General features: G+C 39.8%; 4 protein-coding genes across 5 annotated transcripts in view; 1 reads left to right on the top strand and 3 right to left on the bottom strand.

Moving 5' to 3' along the window:
• Window positions 1–2190: 2190 nt before the first annotated feature.
• On the bottom strand, window positions 2191–4376 carry LOC140933484 (uncharacterized). The gene is made up of 2 exons (XM_073383059.1): window positions 3181–4376; window positions 2191–2662 (listed from the first exon to the last, which is right to left on the bottom strand). Exons 1-2 carry the CDS (start codon window positions 4315–4317, stop codon window positions 2228–2230), a joined length of 1572 nt encoding a protein of 523 aa, XP_073239160.1. The 5' UTR covers window positions 4318–4376; the 3' UTR covers window positions 2191–2227.
• Window positions 4377–7989: 3613 nt separating this feature from the next.
• On the bottom strand, window positions 7990–17527 carry LOC140933491 (E3 ubiquitin-protein ligase TRIM71-like). The gene is made up of 4 exons (XM_073383070.1): window positions 17402–17527; window positions 16446–16669; window positions 9903–10640; window positions 7990–9587 (listed from the first exon to the last, which is right to left on the bottom strand). Exons 3-4 carry the CDS (start codon window positions 10620–10622, stop codon window positions 8763–8765), a joined length of 1545 nt encoding a protein of 514 aa, XP_073239171.1. The 5' UTR covers window positions 10623–10640; window positions 16446–16669; window positions 17402–17527; the 3' UTR covers window positions 7990–8762.
• Window positions 17528–18779: 1252 nt separating this feature from the next.
• Window positions 18780–22442, bottom strand: LOC140930382 (E3 ubiquitin-protein ligase TRIM45-like). The gene is made up of 3 exons (XM_073380097.1): window positions 22363–22442; window positions 20595–21317; window positions 18780–19595 (listed from the first exon to the last, which is right to left on the bottom strand). The coding sequence occupies exons 2-3, from the start codon at window positions 21312–21314 to the stop codon at window positions 18780–18782; spliced, it is 1536 nt and encodes a 511-aa protein (XP_073236198.1). The 5' UTR covers window positions 21315–21317; window positions 22363–22442.
• A 95-nt stretch (window positions 22443–22537) lies between these two features.
• The window catches only part of LOC140941504 (protein Wnt-4a-like), a 55997-nt gene continuing 51825 nt past the window's right edge, over window positions 22538–26709 (top strand). For both annotated transcript variants that reach the window (XM_073390541.1, XM_073390535.1), the window contains exons 1-2: window positions 22538–22854; window positions 25264–25562. In XM_073390541.1, coding sequence (XP_073246642.1) covers window positions 22620–22854; window positions 25264–25562 — 534 coding nt within the window. In that variant the 5' untranslated portion in view covers window positions 22538–22619. The remainder of the gene's footprint in view (window positions 22855–25263; window positions 25563–26709) is intronic.

A 26709-nucleotide genomic window follows, 5' to 3' on the forward strand; every position in this document is an offset into this window, starting at 1 on the left:
ATGCCATAAGTGACCTCAAGACGACGTAACAACACTCGGTGATCGACAGTATCGAATGCCGCACTCAAATCGAGAAGTACGAGGAGGGTGACGTGCTGACGAGTTGTAATCAGCTTTCAACACGATAAATGATTCCAGTTATTTTTTCTAACGTAACTTCATTGTTTTTATAAGGCTTAATGTCTACAAGACTCCTTTTTATTACACACATATGTTTTTACGGCTGTCCCGCGAGAACGCCATTTATCCGGCTAACAACTTGTCCACCTTGTAGACTGAATATTATGGTTTAGCGACTATTGTGAGACAAAAATATCACACAAGTACTACGATAAAGTCTGAAATTAATATCTTGCATATCTCCAGTAGCAGAATCAGATCTTTACATAAGTGGGGGGCTCACACCCTAAGATAAGACAGAGTGCGGCCTAGAAAATAATTGTTCTCAGTTTTGGCCTATAAATAAATGGGAGCCTGGGCCCCTCACCCCTCCCTTCGGTATCCTATTGACTCTTCTCCTCTTTCAGCAGATGCTAATTTTCTTGTCTCTCGTCAAATTTTTTAGCGTCGTTGTTAAGTAGGATTCTACAGTATATGTGTAATAGGCCATTTCCTAGTTCCAAAAACTCTCACTTTCAAAACGACGTTTGGTACAAACTTTTCCTGTGAAAATGAGTTTTATTTGCATGAAAATAAAATTTTAATTTCATATCAAAAGCGTCACTTTGAGACAGAGGCTTTGGGCCTATTATTAAACTCATTGATCCACGTAATTCACGAAGGAAAAAATGGAATTGGCTTCTGTGAAGGTTTATCTTCGCAAAAATAATTGATTGATCAATTGTTCAATCCATTCATTGTCAACGTCAAGATCCCAAAAGAATGACACAAACGCAGCTGCATCTTAGTTTGCTACTGGACAGGACACTGTTTCTCTTGTGTAATGTATTAATTCTAATAATTCTCTAAAGTCATTCTGAAACTCATTCATTCATCCGGCTTATTTTCATAAACTCATTGATACATATGATTCTTGATTAAAAAACGAAATCACTTTTGTAAAAGTTATCAAGCTTTCCTCCTTTATAATTACAATAAAATTTTGAACTTATGCTTCATGACATTTCTTGTTTTGATATCAGATACAGTGTGTGACACTTACTATTAACATATTTGACATATGGCTTCTATTATTCTTCAGTTCTTGGTTTCCTTATACTTCTAAACTGTGCAACTGACACTTATTTACAGTGTAGTCATCCAAAAGTGGAATACTTCTCAAATTTCCACACCTTTAAAAAAAATTAATAATAATAATAATAATAATAATAATAATAATAATAATAGTAATAATAACCAAGGTTCTCATTAAGTTTTAAAGCAGACAGCTAGGATGTAAAAGTAGGCAGCTTGGTAATTGAGTGCTGTTGGCAATTTCAGGCTTTCACTATCTCACTTTACCCATTTTCCCCCCAAAAGTAGATGGTTCAAACCACCAAGTGGCCTTTTTTTTAGCCAGCTACCAATACTTAATGAGAACCCCGATAATAAATAAAAAGGAGAAAACAAATTGCTTGCATTGTGACAACTGAACTAACCATAAGTACAGAAAAAAAAATTAAGAGGAAAAACCTATTAAAATCTTAAAAAAACTCCAGGCATGCATGAGTTAATTAACAAAGGGTAGGGTAACAACACCTGATTTCTGTTGTTTCTTTTTATCTCTTCTTGACAAATGTTACTTAGGGTATCATCTCCATGAACCAGTTTGCAAATGCTTTTTACTTTACACTTAAATATTTAACGGGTACAACACCCATATTGAATATTTACCTTTCTCTTATCAAATTGCCTATTTCCTATAGATGAAGACAGGGTGTTAGCCAGACATGGAAAACCAGTTGTCCAGGAGGCATTAATTTTTGTTGACTTCTTTCTACAAGTTGGTCCACCTTTACAGGACACCTGGACATCCTTCTGGCCAAAAACCCTGCATGAAGGCACATTCTAACCCTTTAAGCCCCTATATCCTCATACAAATTCTCCAAAATGATCTCCTTACATTTCCCTAAAGAATGAGTTGAGAGAATTTAATAAAAGATCAAGGCATTTTCTCTTTGTTGATCATTTTATTAATTCTCATAACCTTATCTCTTGACATTGTATGGATACCTTTACGAGAAAATTGATGTTTGTCACTATCGCGACTTAAAGGGTTTAAGCCTTACTACTGCATAGCAAATCCTCCATAGGCTGGTGGATCATACGGAGGAGGGTTATCATACTGCACAGAGCCATAAGATGGTGGGGGACCATAAGGCTGGGAATATGACTGAAGATAAGGCACTGGAGGTGGTGCTGATGGCTGAACCGGTGTGGGGTCATGTGCAAAGAATATACTGTCAACATCAATGGGATAATCAGCACCCTTATCCTGATGGACATATTTCGCCGACACGTCTGCTGAAGTGACCGGCCTCCAACTGCGGCTTGCTAGAGCATTAATTAAATGGCATATCAGACTTCTGCCATGAAGTCCATCATGACCGTCTATGCCACAGTTCCATGGGTTACCAAGAAGTTTGAACTCAAGGCTGTTGCCATAACGCTGTATTCTCTGAACTCCAAGAACATACTGGCTTTGAATCACATTTTGGCATACCTGAAAAATAGTTTGAAAAAAGAATAAAGTATTATTCCATGTTTGGAGATGTACAAAAATGAGAGTCTAGGCCTAGAAAATAAACTGTAAAAAAATATATTTCAAACATGCAAGATTTCCTGTTGATAGAAAATATTGCTGGTATATTACCTTGAATTACAATGCACCATTCCAACAAATATAAGTGAACAGCATATAATTCTGTGCCTACAAGGCTTAGTCTGCTCACTAATATTACCAAGGCACTTGAGGTTTTTTTCTGAAGTGACCTAAGATAACTACAATAAAACACACACCCTGAGACAAGGTGCAATTTGAACTTTCAATTACCTCTGAGCAAACCGCCAATCAAAACATCAACCTTGCATAACAATACCATAGTCATGTATAATTGATGTAGGAGGGGGGGGGGGGGGTAATAATAGTTAGTTTACAGTATCACTAAGCAGTGCTCAAAAGAACATCTGGTTTCACTGTAATACAGGTTTTACTCTTTCTGTTTTTCACTTTTTTTTTACCTTGGTGATATCCTCTGGTGCATTAATCAGCCGCAGCTTGTCGGTCTCATTCAAACTCAGACAGAAAACGGGCATCTGTCTTGGTTGTGACTGCCTGAAAAGTAGGGCGCTTTTATCTGACAGTTTCCTTGAGCTGGCAATACTTGCAATGATGCTCCATCCATAAGCCTGTAGGGTTTCAATCATCTTTAATATCAGATAACTGGAGTCTACTGCCTCTTCTCCTGAAGCCCACCATGGGTTCCCTCTTAGTTTGAACTCCCAGCTGCCAAAGTAGCGCGATTCACCTTGGATTCCTCTTAACCAGCTGGTCTGGATAGTGTCACGGATGGCAAAGTTCAAGTTGTCTGGAACGCCTATCAGCCTTAGGGTGTCATGTTTGTTGAGGCTTATGATGAAGTGATTGACAGAATATTGCCCAAGCATGATGTTGTGGTCATGTTCAAAGAACAGCGTGTTGGTGTTGCTTTTGAGATTAGAATTACCATATAAATTCCATTGTTTTGGGAGAAGATCACTCACAAGGGTTTGCAAAAGGACTCTCGAATTCACGGTTTCCTCACCATCTGGTCGCCAGGGGGTACCTCTCAATTTGATCAACAATCCACCATTCTCAAGAGACCAATTCTGTATCCCCGGGGGCCAAGATTTCCCGATTACGTCCTTGAATGTTTGGTGCAGTTGAGTCGGTGCATTCAGAATCATAAAACTGTCAGTACTGCTCAATCCCACTACCATAAACGGGTAAGAAGATACCACTGCCACGGGAACTTTCTTGAACACCCAAGTGGTCAATTCTGTTGTCCTAGTTAAGTCGCTAGACATAATCAGCCTCCACCCAACCCGGTACAGTCCGTGCAAAATATTCCCCGCCATTCTCCTGGACATGACAGCATCGCCGAAGGAAATGTTCAGCAAAAAAGGGCGTCCGTTCAGTTTGAATTCGTGTACACCATTGAGTTGGAAAGATTCGTTTTGTATACCGGGCGGCCATGATTCTTGTATGGCCTGTCGAATAATATTGACTTCGTAATCCGTTCCGAGGATAACGCGAACTTTGTCTGACGATCGAATAGCAATACAGAGATATTCAAAACCTAAAGGACGAGGAGGCAGATTAGATTGTGCACCTCCCATTATGAGACCTGGTTGACCAGATGCGGACGTGTACAGTAAGCTTACATGAAGTCAAAGTGACCTCATTGCCGTTGCTCTAGCCTGTTCCAAGCGTTCAGATAGTGGAGAGCGGTGCGAAGTAAAGATAGCGATGAAAAGTAGAGGGGGACTGGGGAGAGAGGTGCGGGAACGCTTGTAAGAATTCTTAACAAAAGTGCGTTCTGGTATACCAGATCCTGGTATACCCTCTGATTGGTTGATTTTGACAGTTTTTGTCAACAGTGGAGCGTCTTCGATCAAAGCGAGAAATGCGATATGGCGATGATGACAGACTCTACGTTCCGTCGCAACAAACACAGAGCTGAGTGACTTTCCAAACGTGGAGGCTAAAACGCGAAGAGTAAAGGAACTGTTTAAAACATGATGATACCTTTATTTAAGTGTCAAAAACTGTAATAGCGGTATATAACCACTAAGTGGGGACACTAAAATAAATTTTAGAAAATAAATCAATTAATAAATTAATTAAAAATTAAGAAGAACTATGTACAGTATAAGTAAGTGAGAAATTCGAGAGAACTATATACAATATGTACAAATGTATCCATTACTTATAAAAAAAATAAGAAATAAAAGATTAAGAAGTGCAAAGAGAGCAGTTAGAGCAGTTATTGTCATCTAATAGCATGCTAAGATCCACTTTTCTGATGTTATATTTGAAGGAGGACAACGTGGAAGCTTTTTTCACATTACTAGGAACAGAACTCCAAACCCTTGGGCCCATATACCTGAGCGAGTGCTTTCCAAAGGAGACTGCGTTGAATCTGGGTATAGTGAAGTCATGATTGCGCAGTTCATACTTAATTGCAGGCTGTTCAAAGAGAGTGCTAATGTATGCTGGGCACATGTTGTTTTTAACTTTATACATGAGAATAGCTATGTCCTGTAGTCGCCGGTTGTGTAGAGTAGATATCCCAGCCATAGATAGTAATTGACCATAGGACGAATGTTTATCACAACATATAGCCCTAAGTGCTCTTTCCTGGATACGCTCTAGTCGTCTAGAATCACTAGCACGGCAAAAATGCCATATAAGGTGACAGTAGGTTAGATACGGGAGAACAGCTGCCTTATATAACTGTAACTTAGTTTGTGTGGGTATAAGGTTCCTGAGCCTCATGAGAACGCCTACCCGCTGGGCGCTCTTCTTAGAGATACTACTTATATGTTCATCAAAACGAAGATTGTTATCAATACAGACACCTAATAGCTTGAGACATTCAGTGGATCTGACTTCATGATTGTCAATCATAATACTGTCCATAGACTTCCTTCCGCAACCAAGTGCCATTGTCTGGTACTTGTCCAAATTTCCCTTTAGTAAATTAGCTCTGTACCATGAAGATGCTGACGCAGCGCAAACAGCAAGATCATCATGCACATCAGAGAGGGTGCTGCGAACGACATAAAACTGGTGGTCATCTGCATACATATTCATGTTCGCATCAACAGTATAAGTCAAATCGTTTTGGAAGATGTTCCAGATGAGAGGTCCAAATGCAGAACCCTGTGGGCATCCCCTGGTCACCCTCTGCCACTCGCTCACTACAGATCCTAGCTTGACCCTGTTATAACGGTCTGTGAAGTAGGAGCCCATCAATCGCAGACTTCACGTAGTCGGCAGGATAGATGTCTTCGCAATTTCACCGACTGGCTTTGGAAAAAGACTTATTTTCCAGCTTTTTCCTCGAATAAAGCGTGTGTTGGAATGAAGGCAGGATAGAATACCATTTACGATTGTTGTGGTAACTCCGTTGATTGCCATCATGAAAGACCAAGTGGAACATTTGAACAAAATCGGAGTAGCGGCGGCAATGATGGGAGAAGATGTGGATAAAGCCGTTAAAAGTGGAAGCTGTGAAATTGTATGATCCTTAAAAATTCACTCAAAGGCGTACTGCTGTCACAAATCGTGGTTGTCTAAGGAATGGACAAAAGGACTTCAAAGGAAAACTTGGAAAGCAAGTTGCAGCTATCGCTATTGACGAGGTCCACTCAATCATCGAGTAGTAAATTTTCCCTTCGTTTGTTGGGCATTTTCATTGCTCGAGTTAACGATCTGTATTGAAACGGCTTTCTATCGAAATGAGCGATATTTGTTTGTCACTTGATTCATAATTTTTTTGTCACGTACACGCTGAAATCATGTTTTCAAGCCGTAAATAAATTACTTATTCCGCTCTCTATTGTCTGAAAGTCTTACATTAGGTTTTTAGTAAGATTATGTACACATAATATTAATTTTGATGTGAGAAATTTTGATTTATTCCTAAGAACAATAATAAATGTATGGGGCTGTAGCATCAGTCTTAATTGACAAGTGAAGACCACCTACAGCTGACGCGGTCTGAGTGGGCGGATGAGTCTATTAAAAACAAATCTAACAGGCGTTCCCTCTCTCACCTCCCCCCCCTCCCTCGCTTTTATTTTTTCGCGCTCCTTTTTTCTTCGCACCGCTCCCCACTATCTGAACGCCTGGAACAGGCTACCGTTGCTCCATTTTCTCCGTCCAGGGGGTGGGTGGGGTACTGACGGGGATGATCGAAGGATTAACGATTTTTTTGGGTTTGATTCCGGAATTTTTTGGGGTGGGAAAGAAAATTGCAAGTATTTTAATCTAAGCCACCCAAAAAATACTCGCCGAAAAAAAAAATTCCTACTTAAAAAGTAGAGATTTTTGGGGGTTTTAAAACAAGTGAAGATTCGTGGTATGACTCGTGGTAGTGCTAGTTCCTGCGTATTCCGGTTAAGTAGTTTTGCGAATGAAGTGCAGTTTGTTGTTTTGTGGCTGGTCCAGGGAGTTTTCGGGTTTTTTTCGGAAGCCCTAGAGATTTTTTTTGTTTTTGATTTTTATCCCCATTCGATCATCCCTGTCACTTGCATGAAATCCAGAGTGTCCCAATCCTCCTGGGTTTCTCCGTCACAGAGCACATACACAATAAATAAATAAATAATAATAATAATAATGAAATAACTGACAAAAAAAATATAATGGACCGGATTCTAAAGCCAATAAGACAAAATTCAGCAAGGAAGCACATACTGCCAACTCGATCTGTAGTACGACTAATCTCATTCCCAGAGTCCGCTGGACAAGGGTGAAGAGGACTCTGGAAACGGCATTGTGGTACGACTTGGTGATATGACTGGGCGCATGCGTAAAGTATTGGCCACTCACCGCGCAGAGTTCAGGGTAGTGCTAAATTTGGCCTTGTTTACAAATATTGTGGCACAGCGGTCTATTTAACTGATCTCCGACTCCATAGGCTTGTTGAGAACTGTTTGGCGGTTCCCAGCCAAAAGCTTCCACCATGTACTTCGGAATACCGCGAAAAGCATCGAACCCAAACTCATCTTTGATTGCTACTGGGTTGCAAGATAGAACTAATTAAACTGCAAGATGAAGCGGGAAATCTGCATGGGGAACGACAGATCGACCAAATAGTAGCCACTTAAATATATTTTTTGTTCGTCGCGAAGCGAGTTAATAATTTTGTCGAAATTCACATTCCGCGTGGAACGTGCGTGGATCGCACAGCGAGGCAGAAAAACGAGTCGGCTTTATATACATTTATTTAGTTTATTTAAGTATATACTAAAATAGTGGATAGTGTTTTCGAGCGCTCTGATTGGCTACTCAAACTTCAGATATCCAGTGCTATTCACTGTTACACCTCCATGCGAGCGACGCCAAACTCGCGTGAGTTACGAGCAAAATGGCTTCTCGGTTTACTGCCGTAAACAAACGAACAAAATTCACAAATAATCAAACAAACTGTTCCCGACGAGGCTTAACTTTAGTGGCGTTATACTAAAAAAACTTCGTTCGCGAGGGTTATTGCGAGATATTGATTAATTGATTGTGTGTTTATCCCAATTAAAAGCAATTGCAATACAAATTGTAAGAAAATAAGATAACTAGGAAAGAAAATTGTCGAATCTCTTGTGGTCATTTACAAGGCCTAGTTTCCCTCTTTTACAATATACTAAAACTTCAAAACGTGTTTAAAAAAGGTGTCAGAAAATTGCTTACATATGGTACGATAAGTCTGTAAAAAAATACAGTAGTCATTATATTTCCAACGTATGATTCAATAATTATTCATTCCTTATAGCAAGAGAAATGAGAAAATACTGGATTGTTTAAAACTTCAGGGACCAAACCAGAAATCAAAGACTGTTTCGTCTTCTCTTCACACCGATACTTGAGATAACTTAACTATAGATTACTTCGCGAATAAATGTTATTTTATGAAAATGACTCGATATAACAGGACAGTTTCAATACTCGAGATCATGGGCTCAATCAAATAAACGTACGTGACATGAATCACTCGTGCATCAGAATGTTTGAAGATGCGGCCGCAGCTTCCTCTCAGAACGGACGTCTATGTGTTGAGTTTTATTTAACATGGACCACAACATTTGATCCAGTAAGGAGACGCACGGTTAATGCAGCGGGTACAAACAGCACTATATCCATCAACGCGGTAGTCATCATTCCGAAACGGCTCAGTGTTATTTTTGTAGTAAATCATGGACTTTTTTCGCGTCTTGCAGCCGTAACAGCTCACTTTACCCACTGGAGCATCGGTAATATTGACAGAAAAAGGACTGCCTTTAATGTGGATTCCACGTAAAAGCACTGAAACCTTGTGATTACCCTTAGAATTAGTGGGGCAGGTGTATGTTGCAGTGTAGGTACCGTCGCCTTTGTCCTCCACATTACACTCAACCTTTTCTCCCTCATTTTCTGTAAGTTCCACCATGAACATGTCACCTCCCTCGTCACGGTTTCGTCCTTGCGCGTCGCGTGCAGTAATAGTGAATGAAGCCTTTCTCTCGGGTATTGCTAGATTCAAGCCTGAGCCTTCAGCAGTGGTGGTGACTGAACTGGTAGTTTTATCACTGACCATACCCGCGTCATTGAGCAATTCCAGCAGCTGCTCAAGGTTGACGTTGAACTCTAAAACGCAGTCTGCTTGTGGCTCAAACACGAGGGGCTGATTCTCTATTTCTTTTAGCGTTGGTACTATATCATTTCTGGCCACCAGCACCTCAAGGTTGCCTGATTTCACTGCGCACAGGGTACGATGGGCGGCACTCTCTAGGCAGGCTTGAAATATGTGCAGACGGTCTCGCTGATCTGTGAGAGCGAATGCTTTGGTCTTGTACAGCTGCTCCAATTCTCTCAACAAAACGCTTTCTCTGTCATTTAGTGCAGCATGTAGCTGCAAAATAAGAAGACGCCACTTGCATTAAACACAAGTATAGTCTAAAACAGTGGACGCCGAGTCGTTTCAACAGCAATCAGAGGAATCAACTTGTGCGCGTCGTAAGAATTAAAAGCATCTCTATCTTGCACTGATAGCAGTACTACCGCGTATTACCGTATATAAGCTATGCCGGTGTGTGCCATCACAAAGTGAATTTTGAGCGCGTTTAGCGAACTTCTTAGCTATAGGGGCCCAGTCTGAAAAAGGTAGGGAATTCGTGGCCTATTTGTGTCAAAAAAAAAAAGTAATCAAATACGAATATTAACTCACCTTTTTGAAGCTGCCTTTAATTTGAACAATCTGCTCCTCGTATGCCTTATTCAGGTCAAGACTTACAGCCGCCACTCGAGCCTCTGCAGCTTTAATTCCCTCAGCATGGTTGCTGGCTTTGATAGCAATTGCTTCCATTTCTTGTCGGCAATTTGAAGCAGCATCAGCTAGTTTTAAAAGCTTGTGACCATTGTGGTTGAGAGTAACGCAGTCCCTACAAACGACATGATTGCATTCTTCATCAAAGAAGTGGTATTGCTCATTGTGTTCTGGGCAGAAAATCGGCACAGCTGCAAGCTTTGGGTTTGACTTTAGCTTCTCTAGGGATACAACACGGTGATCGTGGGTTGCCTTCTGTCGAGTATGCAATCGAACTACATCCTTGCACATATCCTCTTTGCAATCCAAGCAACAGGATGTCGCAGGATGCTCCTCATCATCACAAACTTCACAAAGGCGCAAATCTGCATTTCCATCTGCTGTTGTCAGCGGGATGGCTTGTAAGACATCTAGTAGGGCAAAATTCTTTGGAAGCCCTGCAACCCCGGCGGGCACAGGAACTACACACCTGCAAGTTGGGCAGCTAATTGCGTACTCCTTGAACAGCTTCTCCAAGCAATTTGAGCAGAAGCTGTGACCACAACTTAGCAAACGAGGGCAGAGTTTTTCCTCATCAAAACGCTCGCAGCAGATAGAACAGTCCAGTGCCTCAGACGCCATCACACCTCGGCAAGTTACCTGCAAGAAAATAGAAATGAATGAACAAGACACTCTTAAAGGCGAACACAGACAACTTCAGGAAATATACGCACGAAGAAGGCTAAGAGAGAAAGAGTATGAAGATTCAAAGAGCCATGCATGTACGAGTATAGGATAGGGAGACATGGCTTGTTACGACAAAACCAAAGAAAAGTGTTAGCCACAGGGAGTGTTAGAAAAGAATGATTCATAGTGAAGTCGTTATCGAAATTTCAACGGGGCCAAAGCGAAATGATGAACATTGGTCAAACATCAAACAGAGACCCTAATCCCTTCAGTTACCAGTCGAAGTGCCAAAGAGAAAACGCAAGCAAGGTGTACGTTACCACCTGCCGAGACACCGAATGATACTAAAACATGTAAAGGGGAGCGGGGAACGAGCACAGGGAACGGGAAATTGAAAAATGGGAACAAAACTGAAAATAAAGTTAGGAAAGTTAGGATAAAGAACTGGAAATAAAGTTAGGGTTCAAGTTGGGTTTTGTTCTCATTTTTCTTTCCCGTTCTCCGGTGCCCGTTCCCCGATCCCCGTTCCCAATTTTAGTAACATCCATACGTGTGCATCATGTACATTATGAAAAAAGACAAGCTCCCAAATGGATAAAGGAGTATAATTGATGTTTAGTCTTTGACTTTTTAGATACCTCTTTATTTTTTCAAGTTTCTATACTCTGAATTTTGATTCTTGGTGGAGAACATTACGAAGCCTTTTTTATATCTTATTTTCTTTAAACTATAATCTGTGTAAAATGGAGTGTATGCCCATATATGGTATATCCTAATTTGGGCCCCAACATGTGCTCAGTGCAGCAATTGGTAAAGGAAAACTGATTAAACATGATGACAAAACGACTTGAGGTTTCCCATTTGGTGAAAGGCGCCATTTTAAAGGTGTATTAAGGTGACTCGACCCATTTTTTTTTTTGGGGGGGGGGGGGGTACCATCCTACTTTGAAGCTCTCTGGTATCCCCACCTTTACTTTTATCGTAAGTCTAACACATAGAATGGATAACATATAGATCAATCTACAATATAACATAAAATTTTTGGCGATCGGAGTAAATGTCACGTGGTTATAATGCCACGCCCCTTTGAGGTCTTAGTCGAAAATCTGCTGTTGCCGGCATTTTTTCGTGAAAATCTCTCGGCTACACGTAGTGCGCATTAGTGCCTTGCGCTGAACAGAGTTTCACCAAAATCGCAAAGACCCAATTCGAGAAATTCAGCGGTTTCTACATTTAGGTCATAATTTATGCGAAAATGATAAGCAAACTTTACACGGATTATATCTAATAAACTATGAGATTCATCTCTTTATTTTGGGCATCGTTATAACAGATGGGTCCTTGCAAGTCAGCAAAACGCTTTAGGGCCTTGTAAATGCGCGCGATTTCGAGCAAAGCAAACATATAAAAATTATAGTTTTCGCTATTTGTTGACGTTTGTCAGCGTTTGAGAGTCCTTCTCACGAAAAAAGCATTTTCTTAAAAATTCGTAGTTTTTTTTCCTTCAAATTTTTTCAGGGCCACAATTGATTAACTAACTACCCGGACTCTGAATTTCATGGTCATTGAAAAACTGTGACATTATCTTCTATAAGCTCAAACTTGAGTAAACATTGAAGATTTTTAGCGTTTTGGCTGCGTTTGTGCTTTGGGAGTTATCTATTGTTTTTAGTCTGTCATTATACAGCATTCTTGTTCAGCACGCGTGCAATGACCACGCTTGGCTGACTTCCGAATGCTCACCGAGATATTCCCGTCACGAGTTGGTTTAATTATTGGCTTGCATTAAACCTATGAAAAAATGATATTTTTTTAATAGTAAGTAGACTTAGTGTGTAGCACTTCTTAATTTTTTTGCAAAGGCACAAGAAGCACGAGAATTGATTAAAAATTGATAGTTAAACCTCTATGTATCACGCGATGGCCTGTCTCACTGTACCAAAATTATAATATCTCGGTGAGCATTCGGAAGTCAGCCAAGCACGGTCATTGCACGCGTGCTGAACAAGAATGCTGTATCATGACAGAATAGAAACAATAGACAACTCCCAAAGCACAAACTCAGCCAAAACGCTAAAAATCTTCAATGTTTACTCAAGTTTGGGCTTATAGAAGATAATGTCACAGTTTTTCAATGACCATGAAATTCAGAGTCCGGGTAGTTAGTTAATCAATTGTGGCCCTGAAAAAATTTGAAGGAAAAAAAACTACGAATTTTTAAGAAAATGCTTTTTTCGTGAGAAGGACTCTTAAACGCTGACAAACGTCAACAAATAGCGAAAACTATAATTTCTATATGTTTGCTTTGCTCGAAATCGCGCGCATTTACAAGGCCCTAAAGCGTTTTGCTGACTTGCAAGGACCCATCTGTTATAATGATGCCCAAAATAAAGGGATGAATCTCTTGGTTTATTAGATATAATCCGTGTAAAGTTTGCTTATCATTTTCGCATAAATTATGACCTAAATTTGGAAACCGCTGAATTTCTCGAATTGGGTCTTTGCGATTTTGGTGAAACTCTGTTCAGCGCAAGGCACTAATGCGCACTATGTGTAGCCGAGAGATTTTCACAAAAAAATGCCGGCAACAGCCGATTTTCGACTCAGACCTCAAAGGGGCGTGTCATTATAACCACGTGACATTTACTCCGATCGCCAAAAATTTTATGTTATATTGCAGATTGATCTATATGTTATCCATTCTATGTGTTAGACTTACGATAAAAGTAAAGGTGGGGATACCAGAGAGCTTCAAAGTAGGATGGTACCCCCCCAAAAAAATTGGGTCGAGTCACCTTAAATTAGTTATGTTTGCCAAGACGGCTTTTCACTGCCTCCAAAGCTACACTTAAAGGGTAGAACTATGGGTCGTGAATCCTGACAGAGTTATTAATACATAGAATAAATCAAATCAAATATTTATTATGTAAGAATACATAAAAGGAAACGTCACAGGTTATCCCTATCGAGGATGCTCCCTACATAAAATATAAAACAAATATACTACAATGTAAAATTTAAGAATAATTAAGGAATGGCTTAAAAAAATTACAAAATTTCACAATACGTTCTAAGTTTACTTCGAAAAATGGTGAAATCCTGTTCGTGCACTATCTCCTTAGGAAGAGCGTTCCACTGTTTTGTAATTCTAACAAAGAATGAGAGCAAAAAAACAATTTACTCTAGCTAATGGCTGTCTTAATTTAAATGAATGGTTTGACCTTGTTTTACCATAACAGTTAAATTCAAAATAATCATTACAGGTAAGGCCATTAAGACCATGAACAGCTGCATGAATAGTCTTGTAGCACTCTAGCAAAGATAGATAAGACCTCCTTGATTGAAGACCCCCAAATCAGCCGTTTCGGTTACAGACTGAAGCGTACAACCAGAGAGCTTGTAAGGATAGCTAGAACCTCACATTTGTCAGGGTGAAAACGAAGTTTCCAATTTTCACTCCATTTCTGTAGCGTGTTGAGGTCACATTGAAGTTGTTTCTCGTCGTTTTCATCGTAAATAATCCTGTAAACCTTGCTGTCATCTGCAAACAGGCGCATGTTAGACCTTACGCCAGTTGTAATATTGTTCATATAGGCAAGGAAAAGGACTGGCCCAAGTACACTACCTTGGGGAACACCAGAGGTGACCATCGTCCAAGGAGAAAAGTGCCCACGGAATGAGACTCTTTGTTTTCTACCAACGATAAGGTGGGTTAGCCAGTTAAGGAGATTTCCACCAATTCCATATCCCTTCAACTTCGCCAGGAGACGCTGATGAGGAACAGAGTCGAATGCTTTTGTAAAATCTAGTAAAATTACATCTACTTTATGCGAGTCATTTCTTGCTTTGGCCCATGAATGAAAAGTATCGAGCAATTGCGATGGACAAGAACGCTTTTCCATGAAACCAAATTGCTCGCCTATGAAGACTTGATGATCCGTCCAGAAGTTTACAATCGACTTCCTGACAATCTTCTCGCAGATTTTACTTGCAATTGAGGTTAGAGAAACAGGTCTCTAGTTTTCTACTTTGTCTTTGGCTCCTTTCTTGTAAAGCGGAATAACATTTGCTATTTTGCAATCATCGGGAATTTTACCGCATTTAAATGAATTATTAAACGGGGTGCACAAGGGCGAGGCTAGTGAATCACTACAATGTTTCAAAATCCTTGGATAATGGTCATCGGGGCCGCAACTTTTATTGGCATTTAATTCCCGCAATAGCTTTCCAACTTCAATGAGAGTAGTTGATACCTATGTGAGATTTTCAGTTCTGACAACTTGCGGGAAGTTTGGAATATGAGTCAACTTTTCTGATGTAAAAACAGAGGCGAAAGAGTGATTGAAACTGTCCGCAATGTCTTTGTGATCGATCAGAGTATCTGTATCTACTTTAAGTGATCACAAGGTTGTTTGTTTCATTTACGACGCGAGCGAACATAGTTCCAAAACAATTTGCTATTGCCTTCGTTAGCAGTTTTGACACTTAATTGTTCAAGATATTTCCAGCGCGCTTGATTGCATGCCCTCTTTGTTCTATTATTCAAATTTCGGTAACGCGTCCAGAGATTGTCAGAATTTGATGCCTTGGCTCTCTTGTAAACAATTCTTTTCTGCCTATCAACTTTAATACATCCGGGGTCAGCCACGGTGCGTTTTTCATTTTAATTCCTTGGCGATTTGGTTAGTATACAGGTCTCAACTGCGTGAAGAGTAATATAAATCTTTAAACATTAGCCAGTTTTCCTAAACTTCATCAGACAGGAAAGCACAGGTCCACGGTACAAAATTAAATAGTTCATTTAGCCTATCCAAATTCGCCTTCGTGAATTTGTAAACCTTCTTATGCGACGGATTCTTAGAAGATGACGACGTAACTTCAAAAGTAATGGAGTTAGTGTGATCGGAAAAAGGTTCGCCAGCTTGTAGATTCCTTATCAACCCCTTGTTCGTTGTTATCACAAGATCTAAGATGTTTTTTCCGCGACTAGGCTCCAGCACTTGTTGTGACACAAAATGATCCAGACAAATAAAAGATTCTAGTTTACTTGCTTTTTTATTTCTCATCACTGCAAAATGTTCTTAATTGTCGAACTAAACAAGGAAACTTGGTGTTACAGGCAATATTAATTAGTTTAGCCCCGAGAGAATGAAGAATGGGAAGCAAGATTGTTATTGAATGGGGTCAAAGCATTCTTGCTCTTCTCGGACGCCATAAATTTCCCCTCTCAAACGGATTATGCAGCCATAATGCCAAGTAGAGATTTGAATAAAGTCTAACCTCTCCTTACGGACACCTCTCTATTACGGACAGTTTGTTGGTCCCAGAAATACCAAAAATCATATATTCCCTACCTCTATAATACGGACACCTCTGTAAAGCGGACACTTGGTTCTGTCCCTTTGGTGTCCGTATTAAAGATATCGAGGTTTGACTGTATTTCTATGACTTCTTTGTTATGGCTTTAAGTTAACAAGTTTAAAATAATTTTTGCTTTTATTATTAGAAGTAAATACATGAACGGAAGCGTCGCTTTTAGCCCTGGTTAAATCTATGTATTCAATTGTTTCTTTAAAAGTTGTCATCACAGTCACGAATACATACTTGAATGTTTCATCTTTATAAAGATGAAACATATGTCTCTAGAGGACGAGATGCTCGCATGATGGCACACACGTTAAACTGATAGCCAATACTAGGTGACAAGGAATTGATAAATCCAAGCAATATAGTTTCTTTTTAGCAACGTAGGTATCTTTTTGGGATATTATTACTTACCTTTATAGAGCAATGATCACAGGAAATAAACAAACAATCCCAACAGTACTTCCGTTTTCAGGTTTCATTACTGAAGCAAAAGCCGAAACAGTCGGTCGTCTCAGTACGTCATTTACGCCAATGTCGTCCCCAGGCTCCAGAGCTTCAAGGGGCGGTGTACTTGCCACTAACGACGCCTGCGTCTATAATAGAGTACCCCATGGTTAAGACCTGTGGTCAACCAGCTGGGAATATGTCGGGAAATATAAAATGATGTTAATTAACTTTTGACTTTTTTAGAGACCTATATTTGTTCAAGTTTCAATACTCTGAAGTTTGAGACGGTGGGGAACATTACGATTTTTTACATAGTATTTATCTTTAATTGTAGATTTCTTTGATTAGTGTGGAATGGAGTGTATGACCATATGTGGTATATCCTTATTTGGGCACGACCATGTGCTCTGTGTCAGAGGTTGGTAAAGAAAAAAATGAAACATCAATGACGAGACATTAAAGATAAAAGCTTTCTGAGGTTTTCCATTTGGTAAAGGACGCCATTTTTGTAGGTGTATTAAATTAGTACGCTATGTTTGCCAAGACGGCTTTTTATTGCCTCCAACGCTACGCTTTAAGGGTAATACTATAGGTTGTGAATCCTGATCCCTAGTATATCCTCGCGAGAATAAATAATGGGAAGCAAGATTATTTCTAAATCGGGTCAAAAACACTGCTCTTCTCTGACGTATAAATTTCCCTTTCCAAACGGATTATTCAGCCACAACAATTTCAATGTTTCATTTTTAGTAGATAAAAGAACAAAATTCTACCAATTCTCTGGAGGACGGATGTGCGTATGATGGCATACACTGTACACGCCAAGCTAACGGCCAATACTCGGTGATAAGGAATTGATAAATCCAAGCGAAATAGGGTAGGTTTTGGGGGAGGGGGGGGGGGGGCATATTATTACTTACATTTCTGAAGCAAAGATCAGAAGGAAACAAACATAGGACTTCCGCTTTGTTCAGGGTTTACAGAAGGAATCAAGAGCAATCGGTGGTCTCTTACTTCATGTACGCCAGTGTTGTTCCGAGGCCTCATTAACTACAAGATGCGGTGCAGTACGGCCACTTAACGACGCCTGCGTCAAAAGGAGGAATTCGCGACAAACCTATTGCATTGGTCGTTGTTCTTGATAACTATAGAGAATTCGAAGTCTTTTCCAAATGTCAAGGCAAACCGAAGCAGAATGAGCTGCGCTGCAAGATCCGATCATGTATTACGAGAGGTCTGGTAAAAGAATAGTGTAAGGAAAACCACATAGTTAAAGGCCTTTTGGTCTGGAAAAGAGAAAGGTAATCAACAAGCGTGCCACACACCCACGTCCATCTTCCACATAACAGTGGGCCACCTTAGGTTTGCGCTGAAACCAGTATTCAGCTGAGTATGTATTCTTTTATTGAAAGTATGTCCAGAAACAAGACAAGTCTGATTCATTGTCGTCTTTATAATTATCTTAATAACATCTTTTTTTAAATTGTCATTTACTACTTTATTCTTTATTCATTTACTCAAGCTAAAGTAATTTTTTGTTTGTTTCCAAGTATGTTCGCTAGAGGGTTTTCGTTTACACAACTCCGCATTTTTCTAATTCCTGTTATGTATCAATTTATTATTTTCAATTCCACGACGAAACTTGACTACGTATATAGGCTACAGAAGGGAGACTATTTTAAATTATAATTATTAATTATGTTTGACGCGAAAAATATTAGTTCTTATATCGCACCACAGCCATTATACACACAAAATATGACACGAAAAAACGCACCTTCTACACAGAATGGTACAAAAGTGTCCTATACTCACCCATTATTCAGGATGTCAAAATGAACAGTCAACTCGTGCACCTAATGAACCATCAGTATACAACCAAACACAACAGTGAGATATTGCTTAAGAATCTTTGCGCCGGAGCAACCAAGTAAACATGTAAAGCGCTACGTAGATTAAAATGACAAACGGCAATGCCGATAGCCTCCTACGCAGGCGTTTTTAGGGGAGCTCGTTTTGTGGGGAGGGATGAAAAACGAGCTCCCCTAAAAACGCCTGCGTGGGAGGCTACAATGCCGAGGACCAAAGAAAATGTAATGTAATATTTGAGCTGTTCAACGTTTTCCTAATACTGATAAGAATTCTCATGTATTCACCAAAAGAACATTGTCTAAAATAGCAGTACTTGGGATCATCGGGTACTAGTTTTAAAAAAATGTATTAAATTCGTCTTGAAGCAGCATTCGGCATTTGTCAAGTTTAATTACAAGAGAGCTCTCCACGACTCTGTATTTCAATTTATTCAAAATGGGCACAAGACTTAGTCCATGAAGAACGAAGGAGCGCAACTCTTCCTACGCAATCGGGAAAGCAAAGGGCAATATAAACTGAAGGCTTATGGTTGTTTTTGTAGTAAATCATGGAATTTTTTTGTATACCACAGTTGTAACAGAATAGTTTACCAACTGGGGCATCAGTAACATTGACAGAAAAAGGACTGCCTTTAATGTGGGATCCACGTAAAAGCACTGAAAGCCTGAGATTACCCTTTGAATCAGCTGGGCTGGTATAGGTTACCACGTAAGTACCGTCATTTCCGTCTTCCACTTTACATTTAAACTCAACTTCCTTATTTTGTGTAAGTTCCACCACGAACAAGTCACCTCCAACACTACGGAGACATCCTTGGGCATCGCGTGCCGTGATAGTGAATGAAACCTCTCTATTTTGTATTGCCAGACGCAAGCCTGAACCTTCAGCGGTGGTGGTGGCTGCGCATGTAGACTTATCACTGACCATGCCGGTGTTATTAAGAAGGACAAGCAGTTGCTTGAGGTCAGCGTTGAAATTTAATACACAACCTTTTTGTGGTTCAAGGGCAAGGGGTTGTTTCTCCATCGCCTCGAAAGTCGCTACTACGTCAGTCCGCGCGACTAGGAGCTCAGTGTTGCCTGATTGGACTGTGGACATGGCACGCTGGACGGCACTCTCTAGGCAGGCTTGGAATATCCGCAGACGGTCTCGTTGTTCTGTGAGTGTGAATGCTTTGGTCTTGTGTAACTGCTCCAGTTCATTCAAGAGAGCTTGTTCTCTGGCAAATAGGGCAGCATAAAGCTGCAAAACAAGAAAATTTCACGGCTGCCTAGGTTATACGAGTCTACGAAATCTAAAATGTGGGGCGTGTTGCACTCGAATACTTTTTGGAGAGAAATCCAATACTCACGCCAATATTCCCTTTTCAATGAAGAGTCTTCTTGCACATGTACATGTAAACCCCGTATATTTCTCTATGTAGGCCGCTCTCTGGTCTCAGTGTGAAAATGGTCGTAGAAGTAATTGTTCAGGGAATTTTCTTTTTTTAATTTTAACTGTTTAAAGCTGTGGCAATTAAATTCAACAAAATACCGTAAATCCTCTATTAAGCCCCCCCTCTCTAATAAGCCCCCCCCTTTTCAGGAGAACAAAGTTAATAAGCCCCCCCCCTCTCTTTTAAGTCCCCCCCCCTCCCCTCCCGCTTATTATTATTCTCTAATAAATGATAGACTGTAACTATTAATCAATGACGATTGTCAAACCACTGGGCGTCCACACAATCTGTTGGTGTAACTATTGTATTGTAATTTTACAATACGGTAAATGTACTGGATTTACCGTTTGCCTCATCTGTAGCGATATATCGCTAAATGTGTGCATGGATCAATGCTAAATAAACTTTGTGTTACCTTACCTACGGTAAATTGTCGTCCTTTAGCCTCAGAGGTGGTATTTTGAGCAATTTTGAAGGATTTTGAGTTCCCCGTTTAAACTGTTCCTCTTAAAAGAAGAGGAACAGTAAACGGCGTGTGGACAGTATCCTCGGCTGCATAACCTCCAACCTCTTGACTTGAACTTTTCCACTGTGCATTCTACTTTTTTACGGAAAACTGATAGTGATACCATTGTATTTGCCAAATTAAATAAGCTCCCCCTCTCAAAAAGGCCCCCTGTCTCTATTAAGCCCCCAACACCTCAAAATGCGTTTGAAATAAATGAGCCACCCAGGGGTCTTAATAGAGGATTTACGGCAATGAATAGCGAGTTGATGAACAGATATGAAAAGCAATTTTTGCTTACCCCTTTGAAGGTACCTTTAATTTGTGCAGTCTGTTTCTTGTACGCCGTATTCAGGTCCAGACTTACAGCCGCCACTCGCGCTTCTGCGGCTTTAATTTCATCGGCATGGGTGCTGGCTTTGGTCGCAAGTACTTCGATCTCCTGCCGATACTTTGAAGCAGCTTCAGCTAGTGATAAACACTTGTGTCCATTATGCTTAAGAGTAACACAATCCCTGCACACGACATGATTGCATTCTTCATCAAAGAAGCGGTATTGCTCATTATGTTCTGGGCAGAATAGTGGTGTGGTTGCCAGGTTTGGGTTTGCCTTTATTTCCTTCAGGGATACAACACGGTGCTCACGAGTTGCCTTCTGACGAGTATGCCATCGAGCTACATCCTTGCACATATCCTCTCTGCAATCCAAACAACAGGATGTCGCAGGATGCTTCTCATCATCACAAACTTCACAAAGGCGTAAATCTCCATTGCCATCTGCTGGAGTCTGTGGAGTGGCTTGTAAGACGTCTAGTAGGGAAAAATTCTTTGGGAGTCCTGTGACACCAGCCGGCACAGAAACTGCAGTCCTGCAGGTGGGGCAGTTAATTGCATACTCTATGAACAACTTCTCCAAGCAGCTTGAGCAAAAGCTGTGACCGCAACTCAGTAAACGTGGGCAGAGTTTTTCCTCATCAAAACGTTCGCAGCAAATTGAACACTCCAGTCCCTCAGACGCCATTGTCTGAAAAAATAGAAACACCAATCAAAGCTCAATCAAATAAACCATAGCTCCTGACCATAGTTAGTAGAGGAGACTTGTTATGAAAGCTGGGAAACATCAAAGATGAAAACAACGGTGCTGCAGTTTACGGTGAGAGCCGAGTCCCTGACTGTGCAAAATCCTTTGTTTTTTGTTCAGAAATTGTGACTGAATAAATTAATGCTACTGGTCAGGAAGTTTAAAATGACAGGAATGCTATCGACATTGTGAACGGTCAAGTCTAAAAAAGCTGTCGAGCTTCATAACCATTCCACTTTAATAACTATAAATAACCTCACTAACTGAAAAGCAATTTTGACTGTTGTTAATCCAGCAGGATACGCTATGGTTTGTTAAAGCCCTTGTAGAGGGGGTAAGTGAGGGGAGGGGGAGGTTACTTATGTTCCCAGCCTGAATTTCAAAACCTGTTCTTTTGCGTACTAAAAGACAGCCATGTCTCTGTCGGTATTTTACCATTGTATTTGCCGTTGCATTCGGCGCTGTGACAGCCGGTATAAACCCGGCTATGATCGTTTTGTCGTTTCATCTGAAAGGGCATGTCGCTTGTTCGAATATAAAATTTCTAACAGGGCCTCACCACTGACATTTGATACGGTATCTCACAAATGTTCATCGACAATAGTAGTTTGGTTTGTTTACCATCTTTAGGGTGGGTGAAAAGTTATGGATAAATCAAAGATGCATGGTAAATGAATCTGGTCCAAACGACAATGTTTCTCTTCTCTGAGATATTGCAATTTTTTTTTTGGCCTAAACAGTTCCTTCAGACAGGTTCTGACACTGGTAAACTGTCTCATTTTTTAAACCATCATATTCACGATCATATAAATGTTTCATCATTGGAAGGATAATAACAGAACAGTCCTCCCTGGAGAACAGACAACATTCACAGCAAACAAACTTACAAAGGTTTGTTGCCGATATCGTCTACGACAGGGCATTGATAAACGGAACCACTACAGTTTCTTTTCAGTAAGGCACGCATTTTTTGGTATGTTATGCTCACCTTTATGAAGCAACGATCGGAAGGGAACAAACAAACAGTCACAATAGTACTTCCGCCTTTCTTCCACGCGCTGAAAATTGCGACTCTGTCATCTTGTACATCATGTATGCCTAGCAGGAACACAGCGAGACATTCCGTACAACATACATGACGCATAAGCAGTTTTTCAAGCAAAATGGTGGCGGGCCATTGTCTCTCCTGAATGTGATGCAGTGATGAGCGTTTGGTTCATTGTATCTTGAAAAAAGAGAAGAAAAATGGTTTCTGCAAAAGCTTACAAAGTTCAAGACGTAAACAGAAAGAAACGTGTTGGGATTGTGGCGAACAGCTTAGCCGATCTGAAGCACAAAGGTGCAACAAAGTTGGCGGTTCCCGGCGATTGCAGAGTGTGTCTCGAAGATGGAACAGAAGTTGATGATGAAAGTTATTTTAAAACTCTTCCTGTACAGACTGTCTTTGTGTTTGTACGATCAGATGAGACATGGCACGGATGTAAGTAAAATCATTGCAGAGGTCAATGCCAATCATACATATATCAGGGCGTATCTAAACGATATTTTCGATACTCGATAGTAGTCGATACTGATCAATCGATTACTATTGGAAATCGATAGAAATCGATCGCTTGCGTCTTTGTGATTATCGACTTTGATCGATTTCTGTAATTAGCTATCGATTTTATCGATTTGTTAGACAATGATCGAAAAGAAAATGGGCGAAGATTCTCTTTTATAAAGTTATCAGTTTTACGCTAGAGTGAGTCACAACTCATTCGAACTAATACACAGTAGTCCAAACTGAACTGATAAACATTCCTTTTACACTTTATTTAGACTGACTGTAGGATTTTTGATAAATTTTGAAACTGAAAAGGATTAAATCATAAACAACGGAACTGTTACGAAACTATCGTTTCCAACTATAAAAGTAGCTACCATTGGAGAAAGAAGTAACATCATCTTTATCAACAAAGCGGATTCGAAGGTAAGCTTGAAGGTAAGTGTTACGCAGCGTTGTGATAAGATCAGATCACGTTTTTGATTTTCGATTTCCATAGATGTGACAAAAAATTTGTGATCATCGATTTCAATCGATTAAACTGACTAATCAAATTTCGAATACTATCGAGTATTATCGATTAATCGATTACATTTTCAGTGATTGATTTCTATCGATTAGATACGCCCTTATATATGCATAGGGTTTGGTCAATTTAACAATTTAATTCTCTCTTTAGCTTAGTTAGGTGTCCCCTATTACATGTAGCTGAGGGTTTCCCCTCTGCTAGATATTTTATTGACATGTTAATAAATTTTATTCATTCATTCTTTCGAATTTTATCGATACAATGTATTTGTACTCATGCACATGCCAAGTCGTTTCCCAGGCTGTTCAAATTGCAGAATCATATTCCTAAGCCAAACAGGACATTTATATTTAAATGTAGCCTTGAAAAGTTCTGCAGGCTGTCCTCAATCTACGGTGTATACATATAGTATGATCTAAAAATGAGGTAATTTGTAACCGGTCAGTGTAAAACGCAGACTGCGGACTGCAGACTGCAGACTGCGGACCAGGGGTAAAATGCAGACTGTGTGTAAAATGCAGACTGCAGACTAAGAGTAAAACGCAGGCTGGGGTAAAATGCAGACCGAGCATAAACTGTAATCATGGAAGGGTTTAAGGGCAGAAAAATCCCGCAAATACACGTAAATGAACACTTACTTGACGACATCTGCTTTTACAAATCCATTCCTTTCTTCTCTGGAATGTCATCGATGACCCAAAAACATAATAGCAATCTTGAACCTTTTTTTCCGTTCAAGAGACTTCACGCTTCAACTTTAGATGCGAAGTTTTCGATATACGTGACCAGGGACCGTGAATTGGTGCAACACCACGATGATTATGCTTAAATGAAAGCTGCTGACCCAAAATACTGTACAGGAAGAATATGGCAATAAAAAAAGGGAGTAAATTAGAAAGATGTTCTGCAGGAAATTTGGATGACCTTCTATGAAAGTATTGCAAATCAAGGTACAGATGTTCATTGAAACTTCTGGCAAATGTGCAATGCACTATGACAAGGAAACCAATTTAGCGAAGTGTGTAACTGATACCGGCTAGCTGTTTCACCGATTTGGAGAAGAAGGAGCACAAATGTTTAAAAATGTCTACAGTCTTTATTCTGCATTTCGCACCCAGCCTGCATTTTACTCTCAGTCTGCAGTCTGCGTTTTACACTCAGTCTGCATTTTACCCCTGGTCCGCAGTCTGCAGTCTGCGTTTTACACTGACCGAATTTGTAACCCCCCCTTCCTTTTCCTGTATGACTTTAGATTCTCCATCCCAGTATCAACCACAAATGGGTGTGCCAAATGTCCCGGATATTTTTGTTGTGGTGGTGTGGGTTTGGAGGGCTGTTAGGGTGGTTGTGAACTTGGAGAGCGAACTTTTTTTTCCTTACTATTACTTACTCTATTCAAATTTTGATTGACCCATTAACTGATTTCTAAAGGTACCATTTAGCATCCCGGCAAATTCATTAGATTTTTGGTATTCTTACATGCAGTCAGAGATATACCTGTAATTTTGCATCCTGATTAATAAAAATGATTTTGGTTGCTGTCCCATTGAAAGTAAAATAATGATCTTGGCATAAAACAGACTTGTTACTTCTCACATGATTTTAAGAGCAATGGTTGCTCCAACCAACTGGTTAAAATAATTTCATTTTTGAAGTGTTTACACCAAACATATGTAGGAAGTTCTTTAAGAAGCTCATTTTATCCACTGTAACAAGACTACAGCTACCAGTAGTTTGTGAAAGAAAATTTAAACATGAAAAAAAGAAATAATGGAAGATGATGAAATTGCAGTATCTGTTTGCTTCATTATTAGATGTGACGGTGCTTAAACAAGCAACAGAGAAGATATTCAAGGCCATGTCTCAGCGTGATAGAATGATTGAGCAGATTTATGATTTCATTCATGGTTCAGAATCTGATGAAATGTACTGTGTTATGGTTGAACTGGTGAACCGTCTTGATGATAACATTGATGCTGAGGAGCGCAGTGAAGATGAAACCTGGTTTGATGGCCTAAGGCAGTCATTTAACACTAAGGAAGATGCAATGCGAGATGCTGCAAAATCCAGAATCAGAAAGTATTTTTCGAATGCAAAGGAATCTTTTGAGAAGGTATTTTGTACAACTGTCTGTTAGGTATTTATCAGAATTCAGCAACCCTCCAAGTTGCGACCATTTTAGTCGCCATGGCACCAAAAATTTTGGAACTGGCGACTTGATTTGGAGAATAGTCGCCAAGCTGGCGACCGTGAAGAATAGGTTCGTGTTGTGGCGTATAGAAACAGAAATGGTAATCACTTCTACTGAAATATGAAGAACATTTATTCTAGCTGATTTGAATTCCATTATTTTTTTACTTTTCCGTTGAAAAATATGCTAAATTAAAAACTTAAAAAAGTCTCAGAGCTAAGCGTTTTGAAAATGAACATCAATGAAACTTGACTTGCATTCATTCGCCCAAAAGCCTTCAGTCTGTTGCCTTGCACGTGACATTAACTTTTGACATGTGACAGATGGCACGCAATCGAAGCGCCTTGCTTGTCGACAGTGACGATTTCTTTGATATCTTAGGAATGCTTGTCTAGCCAAGTTCGGTGGGTTTTTAACTGGACTACATATTATAAATATTTTTGAATCAATACTGAAACAATCTAATGACATGAAGAGGGAAAGCTAAATTGGTGCAAATTCAACACAGAACATTATGTGATAACCGTAACATGTGAACCGTGCTGCGAGATGAATCGCGGTTTTGTAAACAAAAGCGATAATTGTAAGTGAAACTAAACATCGCAAAACTGACAGCTTATGGTTGTTGCAAAAAATGTTTTTTAAACACCTGTAGCGATGATAAAGGAAAGAGAAAATTTATTATTTCGTAGGCGGCATTTTTGTTTGGGTTCCTTTCAATTGATTGGGAAAAAAATTTTTTCTCAGTACAACTCGTTGCGAAATTTTCACGTGTGCGATGTTATCTCTGTAAAGCAATGATTTCATTTAGAAAACTTGTCAATCTTCCTATACTCTCCTGCCTTTGTCAGGCTTTCGCAATGTCTAGCGATATTAAAAACGACCTTTTAAATCTCCAAAAATATTTGTTAGTTGGGGAAACAAGTTCATCATCAACAAAAGTCGCAAAAGAAATGTGAAACAAATATCAGAAAAAAAATAGGTCGCCTATCAAGTTGCAACTGGGAAATTTTGAAAACATTAACAGAGGATGAGTTAAGTTCTGCTCTCATATACCAACTGGGGATTA

This window comes from Porites lutea, chromosome 1, assembly GCF_958299795.1.
Source record: "Porites lutea chromosome 1, jaPorLute2.1, whole genome shotgun sequence".
NCBI classification, from domain to species: domain Eukaryota; kingdom Metazoa; phylum Cnidaria; class Anthozoa; order Scleractinia; family Poritidae; genus Porites; species Porites lutea.